The following is a 19,357-nucleotide window of genomic DNA, read 5'->3' as shown; positions in this document are numbered from 1 at the left end:
CTGGGATCCAGTGGAAACCTCGAGGAAAATAATCAGAAGCAATCTGGAAGGGATCTGTTTTTACCTATTTCTCAATGTAAAACAGAGTCTGAAACCAGGCTTTTAAGAAATATTCTGCTTTGTTAGTAGAGGGAAATCTGGGGTTTACCGTAGCCAATGGATTCGCATACACATCGTATGGAGCGGCTAAGGTAGAAGCAAAAGAACTGGGGGGAATAGGCCTAAGAACTTGTCATAAGCTGGTAAATCTATTGGCTATCTCCAGTGGGGAGGAAGCCAAAGTTGATGCAGATGCCGGAGGCATAAGCATTGGTAAAACAGGTACAGGGGGTGGTGAAGTAACCGGTGGAACTGGTTTCTTCTTCTTACTCATGTTTTCTGCAAGAATTCACGGGTAAGGAAATCAGGGATCGAATTATCAGAACCTTTGATAAATTCAATATCAAAATCAAAAACAATTAAAATAGCTTGCCATCGTGCAAAAATATGTTTTGATGCAATATTTTTAACATCTTGTTCTAAAACAGTTTTAGCAGTTTTGCAATCAATGCGTAAAAGAAAATGCTGATTAAGCAAATCACTTTGAAATTTAGAAATACATAGTACTACAGACAAAATTTCTTTTTTAATAGTACTATAATTATGTTGTGCATGGTTCCAGGTTCCAGAATGGAAGCGAACAATCTGTTCAGAGGAGCCTGGTGAAACAATTTGTTTCAGGATGCCGCCATAGCCTGTGTCAGAGGCGTCAGTTTCGACAATCTTGAAACTGTTTGAAGTAGGAATTCCAAGACACGGAAGAGTTTTGACATGTGTCTTGATTTGTTTAACAACTTTGGTGTGAACATCAGTCCACGGAGAAGGATTAGAACGCAATCTCGCAAAAAGAGGGCGACATTGTTTTCTCATATCCTTGTAGAAATCTGAAATATAATTCAAGGAACCAAGAAATCTTTGAAGTTGGTTTTTGTCAAGGATGACATCAGGAAACTTGTCAGCAAATTCAATGGCTCTTTGGATGGGCCTGATTTTGCCTTCAAAGATGTCATAACCAAGGAATCTGATCTTGGTTTGAAACAGTTTAATCTTTTTGCAGAAACAACAAGTCCATTTCTTTTGATGATCTCAAAAAACGTTTTAAGATGTTTCCAATGTTCATCAATAGATTTGGAGAAAACAAGAACATCATCTATGTAGACGATGGTGAAATCAGTGAATGATAAGAAAATATCATTCATAATATTTTGAAATTCACTCGGAGCGTTCTTCAGCCTAAATGGCATGACGTTCCACTCATAGTGACTGAAAGGAGTAGTAAAAGCAGTCTTATACCGGTCTGACTCCCTAATTTGGATCTGCCAAAATCCGGACTTAAGGTCAAACTTGGAGAAAACAACTGCATCACTTAACCTATGAACCAAGTCATTCTTGTTAGGAATGGGATACCGAATCCACTCTAACACCTTGTTCAAGGGTTTGTAATTAATGACTAAACGGGGTGTACCTCGCTCAATCTCAGCATTTTTCTGAACATAAAAAGCTGCACACGACCAGGGTGACTTACTATGCCTGATGATATTCTTAGCAAGAAGATCCTGGATTTCATTTTTACAAAACTCCAAAGTTTCTCTATTCATTTGAATAGGTCTTGCTTTGGTTGGAATTAAATTTTCAGAGAAATTTTTAACATAAGGTAATGAAACAACATGTTTTTTCCTATGCCAGAAAGCATTAGGAAGTTCTGAGCAGACCTCATAAATCAAAGTTTTTTGAAAATCTTCAATTTTAGATCTAAGCAAGGGATCATGCAAATTATCAGAAACACGTTTGAACTTGATTTCTTGTTTAAGAAAATCTAAATGTTTTCTTTTTGCAGAAAGCAAAAATATAGATCTTCTAGCAGTATCACGTTCAAATTTAGATGCAAACTTAAACTTAACTTTCTGTCCAAAGGGGTCAGTAGTGATCTCATCGGCTTCAGAAAGAAATGGATAAATCATGTTAAGAAAAGGCATACCAAGAATAACATCATGAGTTAAATTCTTAACAAGCACAGAAGGAATTTTAAAGCAAACATTGTCCTGGCACACATGAGCTGTGTTCAGTTCATAACGAATCTTCATCTTAGATCCGTTTGCCAAGAATAAATTCTCTTCGGACTTTTCGAAATAGGAGGTAGGAACTAAGCCTTCTCGGATACAATTAAGATCCGCTCCTGAATCGATTAAAGCAACAGCAGAGAATCTGTATTCATGGTTAACAACAATTTCTACCAAACAAAACCATTTCTGTGGAACAGAACGGTGGACTAAACAAATTTCCTTAGTTGGACCAGAGGGTTCAGCATGATCTGACTGGTTTGATTTTTCACCAGAAGGACATTCATGATCAAATTCTTTATCCAGCTTTAAACATGCCAAATCTTGCTTAAAAGATGCATTCTCAGATTTGAGATTTTTGATCTCTTCTCTGAGTTCAGTAATCTCTCTTTTTACAAGAGATACTTCATGCTGTAAATCATTTAATGAAATGTCTTTGGGTTTTTGTTTTTGAAAACATCCCAAAGTTTCTTCAGAAGAAATCTTGCCCTTGGAAGTTGATGGTTCTTTACGAGTCATTGTTTCCTTTAGCTTTTTGAGATATTTCTCTTTAAGCTCAGGGTCTTGGATCTGTGAGATAATCGAGAGGAGCATGTTTTCATGTTCCTGCTCTTTATTCAAAACAGGTCCTTGCTCTCTTCCTCCGTCTAAAACATTAATTGTTTTGACTTTAGAAGCACAACAAGAATCATTGCATCCAAACTTGATATTTGGTGAGTTAATATGATCAGAGTCCGAGTGGTAATCAGATCCACTAGAACTAAGTTCATCATCATCCGAAGATGTAGGAGATCCATGTTCGAGTAATCGAAACAGATCTTCTTGATCAACGGCATTGATATTTAACTCATTAAGCTTCTTTTTAAAACCCTGTGGCTTTTTTGTACACTTATTCGCATAGTGTCCAGGTTGGCCACAATTAAAACATGTTCCCTTTGCAGGGGTTTTTGAAATCTTTTTATGGAATGGTTTCTTTCTGGAAACCGATTTTGAAACAGGTTTTTTATAAAACTCCTCACGGGATCTGTTATAGTTCCTGCGAGGTTTTGAAAACTTTTTAGAACTCTTTCTGTGCTATACAGATGGAGCAATAGGAGGAAGGCCAAATTGTTTGCAAAAGTTTCTCATCTCATATTTGGCTTTCTTTCTATCTTTCATCTGTTGAGCAATCATTCTTTGATCATTGCACATACTAATACCAAGTTTCTGAATCATACTTACTATGTCACCGTAAGTATAATTATTATAATTCAGATAACCCGTATTATCAGTAAGTGAGTCCTTTACCTTAATGGCAAACAAATGAGGCAATCCATCGATGAACTTTTCTTTCCAATAAGGTTTTTGGGAATCTTCTCTAAGCATAACACGAGACATAAAAACATCTTTATACCAATGATAATCAGACATTTTATTGCATCGTAAGTTATTCAAATAATCAGAAACTCTATTTGTGATGTTGGAAGGGGTTCCAACAAAATGTTTAACTATGGTAAAAATCAGGGTATTGACACCATCGGGGGACCCTTGGGTTCCTTCCCTTCGATCCTCTTCAGGTGGCAAGATGGGTAAACCATCTGTGTCTCTTTTGACAGCAGAACGAATGGTTTCCCTTCCTTCGGTAGTGAGATGTTTGTCCCACCAAGAATGAAGCATCCCTGAAAATCCACTAGTCAGGATATCAACAATCTCAGTCTGGCTGAGTTTGTTGTTGTAATAAGCAATAGCAACCATGGACATACGATTCAGAGTATTGAGGATTTCTTGCTTAGAGAATCCATCAATATTCCATTCATACATTTGGTCAGCAGATACGGAGAACTGAGAGTGTGAACCTTTCTCTTCGTACTGTAAATCTGGAGGTGTGGGTCTAGAATACCAGTTTTTCGTGAGACCTATTGGTTTAATGTCTCTCGAATATATCCTGGCAAGTTCGGGTTTTTCAACTTGAATACCCTGAAACTCTTTTTCAAGTAAATCAATTTTCTGAACTAAGGAATTATCAGACAAAGAAACATCATCATCAGAATTCCAAGTATGCACAGAAAAGGAATCGTCAAAATTAACCCCTGGGCCGTTTCTGTCTATAACAGAACAAGAGGGTTTTTCTTGCTTAACTTCAGCAAGCATCTGATCAAGTTTAGCCATTGTATTGGTCACTCCAAAATGGATTTTTGACCTATCAGCTGGCAGGACGATCAAAGATTTTTCAATTGTTTTCTTTAAAGCAGGTTTTTCAACTATATCCTCTATACGGTCAAGCTGTTGACCTATTGTATGGAGGGTCTGGTTGACGAAATTATTTTATTCTATTATCTTCTTTGTTTCTGTAAAAACATTTTCATTCGGACCTGGATCCGAGATTTTAAAAGGTGAAGCTCTCACTTCTTTTCCTTTAACAGAAACAAGGATGGTTTCTAAAGGAGGGTGGCTGGTTTTTACAACTTTCCTGCCTTCTTCTTTAGTAAAACTTGTTTTTAAAACGTTCAAATATTATTTTGAATTATCTTTCTTTGAAACATAATGATTTTCAAGGAAATCGAAGAACAAGATGTGCTTGTTATCTTTGTACATCTTTTTCTTCCATTCTTTTCGAATCTTCTGTTTCTCAAAAACTGAGTAAATCTTATGATAAGTTTTTCGCTTATCATGGTTTTCTTTAGACATAAAATCTGCATGTAAATTAATCATATCAATTACAAGCAATTCAGAATCTAAATCATCCAATGCTTTATCCAAAACACATAGACTGGGATGGATAGGAGCAACCATATCAGAAGCTGTAGGAGATGTTGATTCAGCATCATCTTCTACTTGTACTTCTTCCTTTATGGATTTACCTTTTTCTTATGTTCTGGAAACAGGAAAAGTTTGTTCTATGGTTTTAACATGAAACGAGCTTTTCATTTTTTATTGAATCCAAGTACGATGATAAAGAGAATCAATTTTGATCTTTGGCATATGCCATTGATCAGAACTATTTGAATCATTTTCTGAAATCTCACAATCTTCTTCATTAATAATATCAGGAGGCATACCTGACTGGGAACTAGCAAATGAGCTAGATCTATACATCTTGCTCACCTTGGTAATTACTGAAACAAAATTCTTTGGTACATCCTAGACCTAGGTCTTTTCTTTTTCCTAGTTGCAGGACTCACACATACCGGAGGGCCACAAGACCAAAGCACAACCTCTATATCCCTTCAACGTCCTTCACACGCCTACCCGACTCACACGGACCACAAGGAACTCCGGATGTATCTCGTAGGGTCTATTCGACTGCGGTGGTGTACAACAGGAAAGAGAGAAAATAACTAGAAACAGAATGAACTTAGAATGTTTCCAGAAATTATGGTATCAGAGCCATCTTCTGGTTCTGGATTCTAACAGCTTTGTTATATCTTTATCTCTTTCTTATCTTGAAGCCAAAGTTGATGCAGATGTCGGAGGCATAAGCATTGGTAAAACAAGTACAGGGGGTGGTGAAGTAACCGGTGGAACTGGTTTCTTCTTCTTACTCATGTTTTCTGCAAGAGAGAACATGAGTAATTCTACTGGAGATAGCCAATAGATTTACCAGCTTAGGATAAGTTCCTAGGCCTATTCCCCCCAGTTCTTTTGCTTCTACCTTAGCTGCTCCATACGATGTGTATGCGAATCCATTGGCTACGGTAAACCCCAGATTTCCCTCTGCTAACAAAGCAGAATATTTCTTAAAAGCCTGGTTTCAGACTCTGTTTTATATTGAGAAATCGGTAAAAACAGATCCCTTCCAGATTGCTTCTGATTATTTTCCTCGAGGTTTCCACTGGATCCCATAAGACCCAAATAAAAACCTCACCTATTATCTTGGAATCTTGGTTAGCACCGGTTCCGTTTCCATTAAACCTATTTATTGTAAAGTTGATCCTTCAAAGATCATCTTTCACAATTTTTATATTCTTTCAGTCATAACAGAGGAAGAATGGGAAACCCACCCTTCTACCTTCAAAACAATCAAGGATTCTAACACTCAGTATAATTATTATGATTATATTGAGGCATGGTTAAAGTTTCCTTTGTTTCAAAACCCAGTTATGCAGCACTCTTGGTTCTTCAATTTCAACAAGAAGTGCAAACAATCTTTTCCTTTGTGGTTTCAGAAATGGTGGCATTTCTTTGGCCCCATTAATGATTTATTTCCTGATAGTCTTCAACAGGCTATCAAACATTTTACTATTTCCAGTGTATCAAAGATGAAAGGACAGACATTCTACTCCCGCCCTTACTCCATTTTTGTGCCAAATACAAAATTCCTTGGATTTGTAGATGGCAATACACAAAAAAAGACCATATCTTGATTCGTCAATATTTTGTCAAATGGTGGGATAAATTTCCCCATACAAATGACATTATTTCAAGAATTTCAGTTGATTTTCCCCTTGTTGTTCCTAATCTCAAGGATAAACAAGAATTCCCCTCCCCCACCCCGGTTCAAGCTTTGATTACATATCCAGCCATTTCAGGTTTAAGTGATCAAGCTTCCAGTTCAAGATCTAAGAGTTCTTCATCAAAGCAGAAGAAGAAATCATCTTCAGCCAAAAAGAAGGATTCTACTGATTCATCCTCTTCTTCAAAACAAACGAAGAAGGATTTACTTTTACAACTTGAACTGTTGAAGAAATCCATTGAAGGAGCCTTCAACAGTGAAGATTCGGATAAGGAGTCAGAAGTCTCGTCAGTCGATTCGGCAGCCTCTGCTCCATACAGCAATGTTTTTGGACATGACTCAAAAGACTATCCCCCTAGACTGGGTGATAATTGAATCATGCCTGACCATGTGGCCTCTTCTCAACCCCGGAGCTTCAACTTTTTGGGGGCGGAAAGATGGTTTGATGGTTTGATCATTACAATCAGACAAGCACATTGAAGACAGAAATGCTTTCGGTGCTTTAATCATGTCATTTTGCTTTCGGCACAATCAGACAGCACATTGAGACAGAAATGCTTTCGGTGCTTTGAGTGCAGAAGGAATATTTCACTTTTGGCGAAAGAAGACAAGACTACTTTTGACGAGTGCATGCTTTCTGAAAAGTGAATAGTAAAAAAGTTACTGTTCACTTTCACTGTTCATTTCGTGAATTATGGGTTCACTATTTGTAAAAGGGCTTCATTCTTCTATAAAAGGGCTCTTCATTTCATTTAAGGGGCAGAACTTTCTCGCCGAAGAAACCTTCAGCAAGAACTGCTTCCCAACTTACTTGCAAGCTCAAATTCACATTCCTTCTCTTCTTTTCTTTATTTCAAGTTTGTGTAAGTTTTGTTTAAAGTTTTGTTTGAATATTTACTTCCAATTAATAATATTTGAAAGTTTTGGTTCTTTATTTCTTTAATTTTCATATCAAGCATTTCATGCATCGGCAGTCTGAGACGCCAAAAATATCTGTTCATGTTTAATTCTTGTCATTAATCTTTGAGCTTATTTCATCTTCTCTCTATCTTCACTTACTTCCGCTTTTTATGGATATATATATAAGTCGTTATAAGTCATTATTCGTGGCTTTAAGTTTAAAGGCATATTTAGATGCTTAAAGTATTTTTAAATTTTGTGAATAATAGCGAAATGGTTTGAGTGAAAATATTTTATTAAATTTTAGGAAAAGAGAAAATTTTGAATAAAAATATATTTTAAAATAGGGATTTCCTTAGGACCGGTCGGGCTGGTTATACTTAAATAACAGCCTGTCAATCGTGAACCGACACGTAGGACTTCCTCCAAGACTTCCGTAGACCAGCACTACACGTGAAACGATTTCTTCCCAAACGTAGGACTTCAAAAGCGATTTCTTACCAAGCTCAGCTTCAGCTTCGTTGTCTTCAAGCCCTAACTACCTCACGTCGAGCTCTCTAATTTCTCTTCAAGCCCTAACTACTTCACGTCGAGCTCTCCTATTTCTCTTCAAGCCCTAACTACTTCACGCCGAGCTCTCCGATTTCTTCCGAAGCGATTTCCCATTCACAAGTCTGCTCCTATGTGATCTGATCAATTTTTGCTTCGCTTTAGAATTCAATCTTGTTAGGTTTAGGTTCATAATCATCATTTTTTGCGATTTCAGGCAAAACAATAGGGTGCTTATGGGCGATCCGTGCTGGGTAAATTCATTCATTGCATGCTTTCCTCTTAGCTTGGTTGCTTTCTTTTGTGAAAGGCATGTGAGTGAAACTGTGCGGTAGCAATCGGGGTACATGAAAGGAGGAAGGAAGAATCTGAAGAGGGCAGCAGAGGAAGACAAGTTCAATCTCCAGGATGGTCAAACCATCATGCAAGTGCTGTCTCTTCGAGGTTCTAATCTCATTGAGGTACTCTGTTTTTCCTTTTTTTTTTTTCCTCAACTGTTACCTTAGCAGTTGCCTCTCTGTGTGTGGTGTGTGAGGAATTAGTGCTAGCCCGACAAAGTTCTTAGCTTTTTGCATATGATGTTAGTTAGTTATTTGAACCTTTTATCTGCTTTGCAATTGCAGTTATTGGAATTTGGAAGTCACTGGACTTTCAAGTTACAAGTTCGAAATGGGTTTAGCAAGGTCCTTGAATCTTTCTAGGAAAGCTACTCCAAAATAACCATAATATCTGATATGGTTATGTCAGATATTAGTGTTGTTGTTTTCTCTCCGTACATTTAATATTATTTCCTAGGGACAGCAACGTCGGCGTCGGCTTCAGACTGAGAAGGGGGCGATTTTGACCTACGTCGGCGTCGGCTTCGGCTTCGGCTTCACAGTCAGATTTCTGGGTCGCCGTCGGGCTGAGCTTGCCGGTCAGTTCGTCGTGCTCACAGTTTGATTTCTGGGTCTGGGTCGCCATCGGGCTTAGCTTCCGGGTCAGTTCATCGTGCTGATGAATGGGAGAAGGACTTACGGGAATGGGAGAAAGGCATAGGCAGATCGAAGGGGAGAAAGGTTTCCGTGTGCCCGAGTGCATTTTCCTTTACCTTGCCTTATCCTACGTGGCGACTCATGAATGGAGGGCTGTTTTTAACTCATTTACAGCCCGACCGGTAAGAAGCGTTCCTCTTTAAAATAACTATTGTACTGGAGTTTGTGAAAATGAATATATAAAATTAAAAAATTGTTTGAGTATAATTTTTTATTTTAGAATTTGTAAAACTTGTATTGAATTTTGTGTTTGAGTATTAATGATTAGGTAGTGATTAGATTAAAATTTTAAAATTAAAAGGATTTTATATTTTAATTATGTTAGAAATGAAGTCATTAGATAGATTTTAAGAATTTTAAAAAGCAAATTGTTTCTCCCACTAAAGGTAGCCACTGATTGTGGATTTTTATTTTTTATTTTCTTAATAGTTAAGTAAATATTTTTTAATGAATTTATGAATTTTATTTTTTTTAAATATTTAATGATTTTAAAAAAATATTTAAAGAAAACAAAAAAAGAGATGAATAAAACTTTTATCTATTCGGTAAGGGTTTCTCGGCGGCCTCCCTACGTGAAATTAGCACCGTCTTTTTAAAAATTCTCATTTGCTGTATTAAACATGCCCTAAATTTCCTTGATTCTTGAACCAATACTTCCTTGTACTAGAAGGATTTTAACATAGGGTTTATATTGCAGTTCCCTTTTAGGAAACCGATTAACGGGTCCTATCCCTGGAGCTCTTTCAAATATCAAAACCCTAAAGAGCTTGTGAGTTTTGATTGCATCCAATCTCATTTCAATATTTGAAGAGTTTTTCATAGTATTATTAATTAAAGTTATGAGGAATTCGATTTTCTTCTTTGTAGGACGGTTGAGTTCAATAAGCTTTCTGGAAATCTTCCTGCAGAGCTTGGGAATATGTCCTCCATAGAAAATCTGTAATATGAATTTCATATTCTCAATTGCTAGTTCCATCTCTCTTATTTGCAGTGAGAATTACTTGGATTGGATTTTCTGTAGAAAAGAGTGTTGAATCCTGATAATATTGCTGATAATTAAGCCATTGGATGGATTAATTACTAGTACTTTTACTTGCATATTTATATTTTATCTGTTGTTTTCAATCATAGTTTTCTCAGCTCAAATTATTTTACCGGGCAGCTACCTACTTCATTTGCAAACTTGACCTCTTTGAAAGATTTGTAAGCTTCTAATTACTTCTTTCTATATATATCTAGATTAATTTCCACGTGCTGAAATTTCAAGTTACTTATAATTTTTGCATCTTTTGAGATACACATGACACTTTTTTTTTTTTTGTCTTGTCCATCAATGATTAAATGTAAATGCAGCCGGATCAGCGACAATCAGTTTTCTGGACAGATTCCCAATTACATTCAAAGATGGAAAAACCTCACAAAATTGTGAGATATTCCTTTTTTGAACTTTTGCAAAGATTTTGTTGTTATTATATTACGAAAATCGTGTATTATCATGATTGATCAAATCCAAATATTGCAAACAACAGATTTATTCAGGCTAGTGGTTTGAAGGGGCCAATTCCTTCCCTTGATCCTTTGGAAAAATTAACTGACTTGTAAGTATGAATCCCTATTAATCTCACAGCTATATATATATGTAATCATCTCGGTATAATATGATTTGAACGACTATTCTTTGTTGAATTTTGATATACAGGAGAATCAGTGACTTGAATGGATCTGAAGTAATTTTTCCGTTGGAAAACATTAACGTAGCACGATGGGAAGTATTGTGAGTTAAATATAATATATATATATACACATATATGTTTTGACCAGTTACATAATTTTCCAAAGTAACAATCCTTATATATGGCTACTCAAGTTTTACATAATTATTTACTTATTTTTTTTTTCAAGGATATTGAGGAATTGCAATCTTACTGGACGGCTACCCGAACCAATATTACCTCCCGGGGCTACGACAAAATTGTCAACCTTGTTAGTATAGTACTTCTTGATCATCTTCCAGTACTATTTCCCAGCCCGTTTTATGATATTTTATAAACCTTCGTGAAATTAATAGCTTGATTGAAAGAAAATTTAATCGCGCCGCTTGAAAGGACCGGAGCTGTTTGCAAAATCTTTTAGGGTTCTATATATTTATTTTCTAAGAGTATTATTAGTGGGTTCAACAAAGTTAAAATTTGGCAAATATTTGACTAGGAAGCATAAAAATGGATTGTAGTGGACTCAACAAAGCTACAATAATTTTAGTTTTCGTCAATTTCACTAGCCAAATCTGTTGAGTCGTAGTTACTGGCTAAATATTATTTTGGTATAAAAAATTCTCTTTTCCTCTTGCTTTTCGATTCTTACCTGTTGCATTTCCTAGTTTTTATTTCTTAAACATATTTAATCATTTGCGCAACTTTTTACTTTAATTTGCATCTATACTAAAAAAAATATATCAATTAAAAAAATATGACATTTATTAAAAAAAATGACCGTTGGCAAATTTGATCCGTTGGAATAATATAACGTTAAAAGATTAATGTGTAATTTTTCAATAATGAATAAATATTCAAATTACAATTAGAATTAAAATAAATAAAGATGTTAAGATCAATATTTTAATAGAATAGTGATAAATTTGTTAAGTCTGTTATTTGGTATCGTTGAAAAGTAAGTAAGTAGCTAAATTTATAAAAGTTAATTTCTTAATCTAATTTTGGCCAAACTTGATGAGCCAACTACTAGTGCTGCTCTAAATCAGTTAGTTATAAATTCTCCTGCAGAGATCTCAGCTTCAACGGACTAAGTGGACAAATCCCAAGCAACTTTGCAACACCACTACATTCTGTAGCCGACATGTAAGCAATATTGTAGAAAGAAATTATAGATTCATGATTTCATTCAAATTAAGGTTGACATCGCCTAGCTAAGTATTGGCATATTGGGGATGTAAAAGGCCCATTAATTTAGAATAGCCTGATCAATTAAGCAATCTCTCAACCCACTTTTCCAGTTTAAGTAGTGTTCACTCTTAATATAATGTAATCATTAAAACGCGTGCCCTGTATTATTATTGATATGTTTAGCGTTTTCAACGTGTTAATGACTTAGCTCATCACATATCAATATTACTGATTTAGTCATTTCAATTTCTCTAGATTGAAATTTATAAAATTACTACTTATTTTAAAAGTTTAAACAGATAAAAAGAAGTAAGTTTAATTATTTATATTGTCTTTACAAGATTTGTCTCATCAGAGCAATTTACACGAAGAACACTAGCTGTAATGCACAAAACTGCGTATGTAATGATGCTGACTAGTTAATTATACTGATTCTGTACAGATACTTAACCGGCAACTTGTTCACTGGACCAGTACCTGATGGGATACTGAATGGAGGAAAAAATATGTAAGCTTCTCAGCCAAATTCCATATCTATATTTGAGCTTTCCTGGAATGCGCGGTAGGCTGGCATTTAAGACTATATATATAATTAATTAGTATGATAGTAAGGCCGCTGGCTTGACACTTCTCTTGTGTGGTTATTTTTCATCAGCGTATGATCAATAAGAAAGCGTTCGCTTTGTGAGACTTTTTCCTTGATTTCTAAGCTCAAAGAAGAGTTCTTAGATCTAGCATTTGGAAATTCTGCTTTATAAATACACTACGTACCTATCATCAGTATCACAATATCCCAATTACTAGCTTAAAAATGGATGAATGAAAAAAGTTCTCACCGAAACCAAGTTCTGTACAATTTTACTAATGCTAATATCTCCTTTTAAATTCGTGACTCATATATTTGTATTATTGCTGTATTTGGTCATCCAAGTTGAAGGGAAAGAACTAGTCTCCTTACTGGTTAATTTCGAATCGAAGGTTCTGGTATTTGTTTATGCGATTAGTAGCAAACATAAATATTATGACTATGAAGAAGATGATCATTATGATCATTTTAGGCAGTATTTGTAATTATTAGATTATGATAATTAATTGATTATAAGCTGCATACCCCATTAAGAGTAATGGATTGAGCTTGCAATTGTAAGCTTAATCTTTTGGACAATATACAAAAACGAACTATATATGAAGAATAAGAAGAATATTTTGAATATGATATGATCATCTTTCCAAGAAGTTGATGATCTGTCATGTAAAGTAAAAGTAGTACTTCTGATGATTAGATCATGCTGCACTATGGAAGACGATGAAACACATTGCATCTTTTGTGTGCAGCGATCTTTCATATAACAAGTTTAATTTTACAATTCATGAAGAATCGGAATCAACATCATCATCAAGTTGTCGACATGGGCAAGGGTACGTAAGACTTTCATCTAATAATATAAGACGCACATGCATGCATTGTCACATATACTCAGTGAACTTTATCTTAATTGGTGTTATTTTCCTCAGGATCAACTTGTTCGCAAGTTCCTCGATGGACAAGATTGAACCGTAAGTATTAATTTGTTTTATAAGTTTTTCTAAGGTCAACTTTCTTGTGATGTATGACACAAATCCAATTTCGTTGATGTTATATTGATGCTAACTTGTTGATCTGGATCTTCATTGTATTACGTACGTACCAGTGGCAATATTGTTTCGTGTTTGAGGAGCTTACCGCGTTCATGTCCCAAACGTAAGTTGAAATGTCATACACTTCCTGATCTAGATTGTTAAATTCTCGTGGTTACATCTTGGTCAGTACTAGTGTATATACCATCCTAATTTATAGCCAAAATGCGTATAATTTCTGATCAGTAATATGACATTTTGCTTAGCCAAACTTCTTACAGTTAGTAAATATATTGATTTAAAAAAAAATGATCGAAAAAAAGAGGTGGAAGACCATAGGTTGAAAACTCGTCTGAAATTGTAGAGGTTTTCTTTTTTTTTTTCCCGTTTTTCTTTTTAATGAAATTAGGCTTGTTTTGTCTACCCGATGAAAACGTGTGGTTAAGATGTTGCTTTTTGTCTCAGATCGCCGGTACAAGCTTCATATAAATTGCGGCGGAGCAAAAGTAACTGTTAATAAAAGTATTAAATTTGATGCTGATACAAATCCTGGGGGACCTTCAAATTTCTTCCTCGCACAAGACTGGTCGTCTAGCAGCACTGGTCAATTTATGAACGATGGCCGCTCCATAAAAGCTTTCATTTTGTTAAATTCATCCGAACTCTCTACGAACGCGACGGATCCCAAACTGTACATGACAGCGCGCATTTCTCCTCTCTCTCTTACTTATTATGCCTTTTGTTTGGTAAATGGGAATTATACAGTAAAGCTCCATTTTGCGGAGATAGTGTTCACTGATGATGAAACGTACAGCAGCTTGGGTAGACGTATATTTGATGTTTACATTCAGGTTAGTTGTTATTACCACATGATATACTTCCATGCATCTTCTTCCTTAACCAATTTCCTGTGTTAACATTGTTGCTAGCATGAAACAATTGTTAATGCATGAACATGTAATTAATAGATTTGAACATTATATATATATATTGTAGGGAAAGCGAGTGTTGAAGGATTTCGATATTGTAAAAGCGGCAGGTGGGGTTCGTAAACCAAATATACAAAGTTTTAATCCTGTCGTGACTAATAATACCCTAGAGATCCGTTTCTACTGGGCTGGGAAGGGGACAACTGATATCCCATCCAAAGGAGACTATGGCCCTCTGATTTCAGCCATTACTGTGGATTCTGGTAGGTTTTCTGTTGAATATTGAGCTCTTGCATTCACTTCTAATGGCCTGGTTTGCTCATGGATCTATGCTTTTGATTTTACTTTTCTTTCTGTGGATAATTTAAGGCAGCATGATGACACACATATTTCATGGAACATGCCACACTCATTAAATTCCATCAATTCATTTTTTATGGTGTTCATTTCAATGTTTTCCACATTTTGGGAAAAAAATCATATAGATTATTAAAATTTCAAATTAGAGTACTGACTCAATAAAGTTATATTTTTGCCAAAATTTAACTAAGTTGCATAAAAACTCATTGTAGTAGACTCAACAAAGTTACAGTGATTTTAATTTTGATTATTTTCACTGGCCCAATCTTGGGCTGGCCAAATATTATTTTGGCACAACAAATTCTTGTTGGGCATGTACACATATGTACTGAACTAAGGTCTAGCATTCATATGTTTTCCCCTATGCCACTAGATTGGTAATAGTAGCGTGTGAATTTTTTTAGCTTAAGCGTACCTAGGATAAGGTGAAGACCAAAAAAGATGTGAAAATCTGCTAGCAAGCACCCAAACACGAGCTTGATGGAGTGAGAAATACAGCTATTAAAAAATTTATCAATTAAAAGAATATGACTGTTGTAAAAAAAATACCATTAGAAAATTTTATCAATTGGAATAATATGAACATTAGAAAATTAATGTGTAATTGTTTAATAATGAATAAATATTTAAATTAAAAAACACATGAAGAAAAAATATTAAAGAAAAGTCTGGCCTATTTTGGAAGTCTTCTCTCTCTTTGTTCTCTCTGAAAAAAGGAGGTGAAGTTGAGTGAGTGTGTGTGCGTAAAGGGCACGAGTGTCAGAGGTGGTTATAACAGAAATGTGCAAAAAGTGAGAATATTCGGCTGAGGGAATAAAAAAGGCCAGAAAAGTGGTGGTTGTTCAGCCGTGATAGGTGGTGAGTACTGGGAAGTTAACGGTTTACGATGAATGATTTGGAGGAAAAATAGAGGAATTTCAAGCTGACAGAGGAAGAAGTTACTGAGATCATTTTCGAGGATGAAGAAGATAATGAACTGAGGTATAAGGAAGATAGAAGTGTGGTGGGGAAAGTATGCTCATCTCGACAGATTAGCAATGAGGTGCTGGGGTCAACAATGGCAAAAGTGTGGAGGATAAGTAAGGCAGCTATCTTTCTTGAGGTACGTCCAAATACTTTTGTCATTGTGTTCGAGACGCATGCAGATAAGGAGAGGGTATGGGGGGGGGGGGGGGGGAGATCGTGGCTGTTTGATAATCAACTCTTAGCTATGAAAAGATTTGATGGCTTCACTCCCCCTCATCGAATGGTTTTTGAAACTGAGAGCCTGTGGGTAAGGATGCATAATTTACCTTTGGCTTGCATGAACAAAACCAGAGGAGAACAAATAGGAGGAACAGTGGGGTTAGTGGAGAAGGTGGACACGTTAGAAGATGGAAGTGGATGGGGACAATTCATGAGAGTTCAAATTCAGATGAAAATCATGGAGCCTCTACCGAGGGGAAGAACTATAAAGGTGAAAGGGGAGAGTATTTGGATCCCTTTTAGTTATGAGAAGCTTCCTAAGATATGTTTCGAGTGTGGATGCATAATGCATGGTGATGCAGGGTGCACAAGGCAGGAAAAAACTAATGAAGGGGTGGGTCAGTTTGGTGTGTGGATGAGGGCTAATCAAGGTGGGAGGGTGAAGATTTACAAAAAAAACACTTATGAGACTAGTGAAGTTCAGTCAGACAAAATGAGTGAGGGAGGGGGAGAGAAAACTGGGATGATCATGGGAAGCTCGGGAGGAGTAAACTGTTTGGTTGATAGGGGGGTAACAGATGATCACACAATGAATGACACACAAGAAAAAGTAAGTGAAGGGAGGAAGGGGGATAGGTTTAGCTCACTGCAAGGGGAAGAGAGAAGAGAATGGGAATGTAAGAAAGCCAAAGAGAAAGAGATAGAGGTGGCAAAGAGTCTTGGTGGTCAGGTTAGATTGGAAGAGGCTGAGGAGGAAAATGAGTTAGAGGTTGAGAAAGGTGGCTTACTAAAGAAAGGGTCGTGGAAGAGGAGAGCAAGAGGAAAGGGGATGAGAATGGAGGGAGAGAGCAAGACTCGTGGGGGAACAAAAAACGGTAGTTGGAAAAAAGTAAGGAGTGAGGAAGGGAAGGTGCTACTTGATGGTTCAGAAGGTGTGGCGGAGGCTGGAAACCAGCCCCGCCATACATTATGAAAATCTTATGTTGGAACTGCCGAGGGTTGGGGAACCCTCGGACAGTTCAAGATCTCTGCAACCTAGTAGAGAGTAATAAACCCAATGTGATTTTTCTTATGGAGACTAAAAGTTGTAGGGTGAAGTTTGACAGTTTGAAAAGGAGGCTCAGGTTTGAAGGCTGTTTCACAGTGGATCCTAAGGGGAAAGGAGGTGGATTGGTACTTCTATGGAATGACAAGGTTAACACAGTTATAGAGAGTTACTCTCAAAGGCACATAAATGCATGGATTCAAGGTGAAGGGTCAGAAGAGAAGTGGTTGTTCATTGGTTTTTATGGGCAACCTGAGGTGACAAAAAGAAAGGAATCCTGGGACCTTCTAGATGCTTTGGAACCAAATGGAAGGGTGGGTTGGTGCATTGCAGGGGACTTTAATGAAATATTGACTAATGATGAAAAAGAGGGGGGGAGAGCAAGGCCTGAAAAACAGATGGAGGACTTCCGAGAGGTTATTTCAAGAAAAAGTTTGCATGACTTAGGATGGAAGGGTGAGAAATTTACCTGGAGCAATGGGCATGCAGATGAAACCTTCACCCGGGAGAGATTGGACAGAGCTGTTGCAAACACAAAATGGTTAGAGAAGTATAAGGATGTTTGGGTGGAAGTACTACCTGCTAGAACTTCAGACCACAAGCCTTTACTGATTCATGTCTTGCAAGGAGACAGGAGGAGGTGGGTGAGGAAACAGGGGTTCAAATATGAAGCAAGCTGGGATCTAGAGGAAGAATGTTCAGAGGTGGTTAAGGGAGCCTGGATTAAGGAAGATGGTAGTAGGAATCCCTTGGAGAAAGTAGAAAATTTATTGACCAGAAGTAAGACAGCCTTGCAGCAATGGAGTAGGAAAAACAAGAGGGGGGCAGAAAGTGAACTTGAAGTCCTTACAGCAAGGTTAAAACAGTTGCAAAAGATTGAGTGTAGACAAAATGTTGTTGAGATCAGAAAAGTACAGGAAGAAATAAGCTTGCTATTGGAAAAAGAGGACTTAAGGTGGAGACAAAGAGCAAAGGTAAACTGGTACAGGCATGGAGACAAAAACACTAAGTATTTTCATGCTTGTGCTAACCAAAGAAGGAAAAGAAATACTATAAAGCAAGTTATAAATGAGAATAACAGAATGGTGAGTGGAAGTGAGGATATTGAAAGAGCTTTTGGCTATTATTTTGAGGATCTGTTCAGGTCTACTGAGCCCACTAGAGAGGACTTGGAAGGCTGTCTGAGTAGCATGGAGCCAAAGGTGACTCAAGACATGAATGATAGGCTTTTAAAGATTTTTTCAAGAGCAGAAGTTGAGGAGGCATTGAGTCAAATGACTCCTTTGAAGTCTCCTGGCCCTGATGGCTTTGGTGCTTGTTTCTACCAAAGTCATTGGAACCAAGTAGCAGATGAGGTGTGTGTTGCTGTGCTGTCTGCTCTCAATGGCAATTCATGGCTTCCTAAGCTGAATCACACGTTTATTGCCCTTATTCCTAAGCTGAAAGAGCCTAAGCATGTGAGGGATTTCAGACCTATTAGTTTGTGCAATGTTTTGTACAAACTAATTTCAAAAACCATTATAAACAGATTCAAGAAAGTTTTGTCTAAGATAATTGCCCCAACTCAGTGTGCATTTCTACCAGGGAGGCTTATTTCAGATAATATCATGTTAGCATATGAGATGATTCACTCTATGAAGACCAGAAAGAGAGGGAAAGAAGGAAATATGGCAGTAAAATTGGATATGTCTAAAGCCTATGATCGCATTGAATGGCTTTTCTTGGAGGCTGTTATGAAGAAACTCGGTTTCAGTGAGAAATGGATTGCTTTGATAATGAGGTGTGTAACCTCAGTAACCTATTCTGTACTGGTCAATGGGAAGCCGGGGCAAGTAATTAAACCTTCAAGAGGTTTAAGGCAGGGTGACCCTTTATCACCTTACCTTTTTATATTATGTGTAGAAGGGCTGAGTTGTCTGCTAAACCAGTCAGAAAGGAGGGGGATAATCAAAGGTTTTCAAGTGACAAGAGGAGGCCTGTCTATAAATCACCTGTTGTTTGCAGATGACTGCATTCTGTTTGGTAGAGCTTCTATTGAAGAGTGGCATAAGTTGCAAGAGATATTGAAGACATATGAAAAGGCCTCGGGTCAGTTCCTTAACAAGGATAAGACCTCTATTTTCTTTAGTACTAATACCTCTTTAGGTACTAAGAACAGAATTTTGCAAGCAAGTGAGTCAGTAGCATGTGGAAGCTATGAAAGATATCTTGGCCTGCCTACAGTTGTAGGTAGATCAAAGTTCAACACATTCAGAGTAATAAAAGAGAAGATTTGGCACAAAATCACTAGCTGGAAAAACAACTTTC

The 19,357-nt window shown here is 36.7% G+C and overlaps 1 protein-coding gene across 1 annotated transcript in view; it reads left to right on the top strand.

Annotated features, from left to right (window-relative positions):
- Nucleotides 1-19,357, top strand: part of LOC122290495 (probable leucine-rich repeat receptor-like serine/threonine-protein kinase At3g14840) — a 28,919-nt gene that overhangs the window by 5,233 nt on the left and 4,329 nt on the right. The window contains exons 5-18 of the mRNA XM_043098236.1: nt 9,712-9,783; nt 9,882-9,953; nt 10,146-10,217; nt 10,368-10,439; nt 10,544-10,612; nt 10,714-10,788; nt 10,917-10,997; nt 11,795-11,869; nt 12,357-12,422; nt 13,250-13,333; nt 13,430-13,471; nt 13,606-13,655; nt 13,997-14,382; nt 14,528-14,723. Coding sequence (XP_042954170.1) covers nt 9,712-9,783; nt 9,882-9,953; nt 10,146-10,217; nt 10,368-10,439; nt 10,544-10,612; nt 10,714-10,788; nt 10,917-10,997; nt 11,795-11,869; nt 12,357-12,422; nt 13,250-13,333; nt 13,430-13,471; nt 13,606-13,655; nt 13,997-14,382; nt 14,528-14,723 — 1,412 coding nt within the window. The remainder of the gene's footprint in view (nt 1-9,711; nt 9,784-9,881; nt 9,954-10,145; nt 10,218-10,367; nt 10,440-10,543; nt 10,613-10,713; nt 10,789-10,916; nt 10,998-11,794; nt 11,870-12,356; nt 12,423-13,249; nt 13,334-13,429; nt 13,472-13,605; nt 13,656-13,996; nt 14,383-14,527; nt 14,724-19,357) is intronic.

This window comes from Carya illinoinensis, chromosome 12, assembly GCF_018687715.1.
Source record: "Carya illinoinensis cultivar Pawnee chromosome 12, C.illinoinensisPawnee_v1, whole genome shotgun sequence".
NCBI lineage: Eukaryota > Viridiplantae > Streptophyta > Magnoliopsida > Fagales > Juglandaceae > Carya > Carya illinoinensis.
The sequence above is the reverse complement of the archived record's forward strand: the minus strand, read 5'-3'. Positions and strand labels throughout refer to the sequence as shown.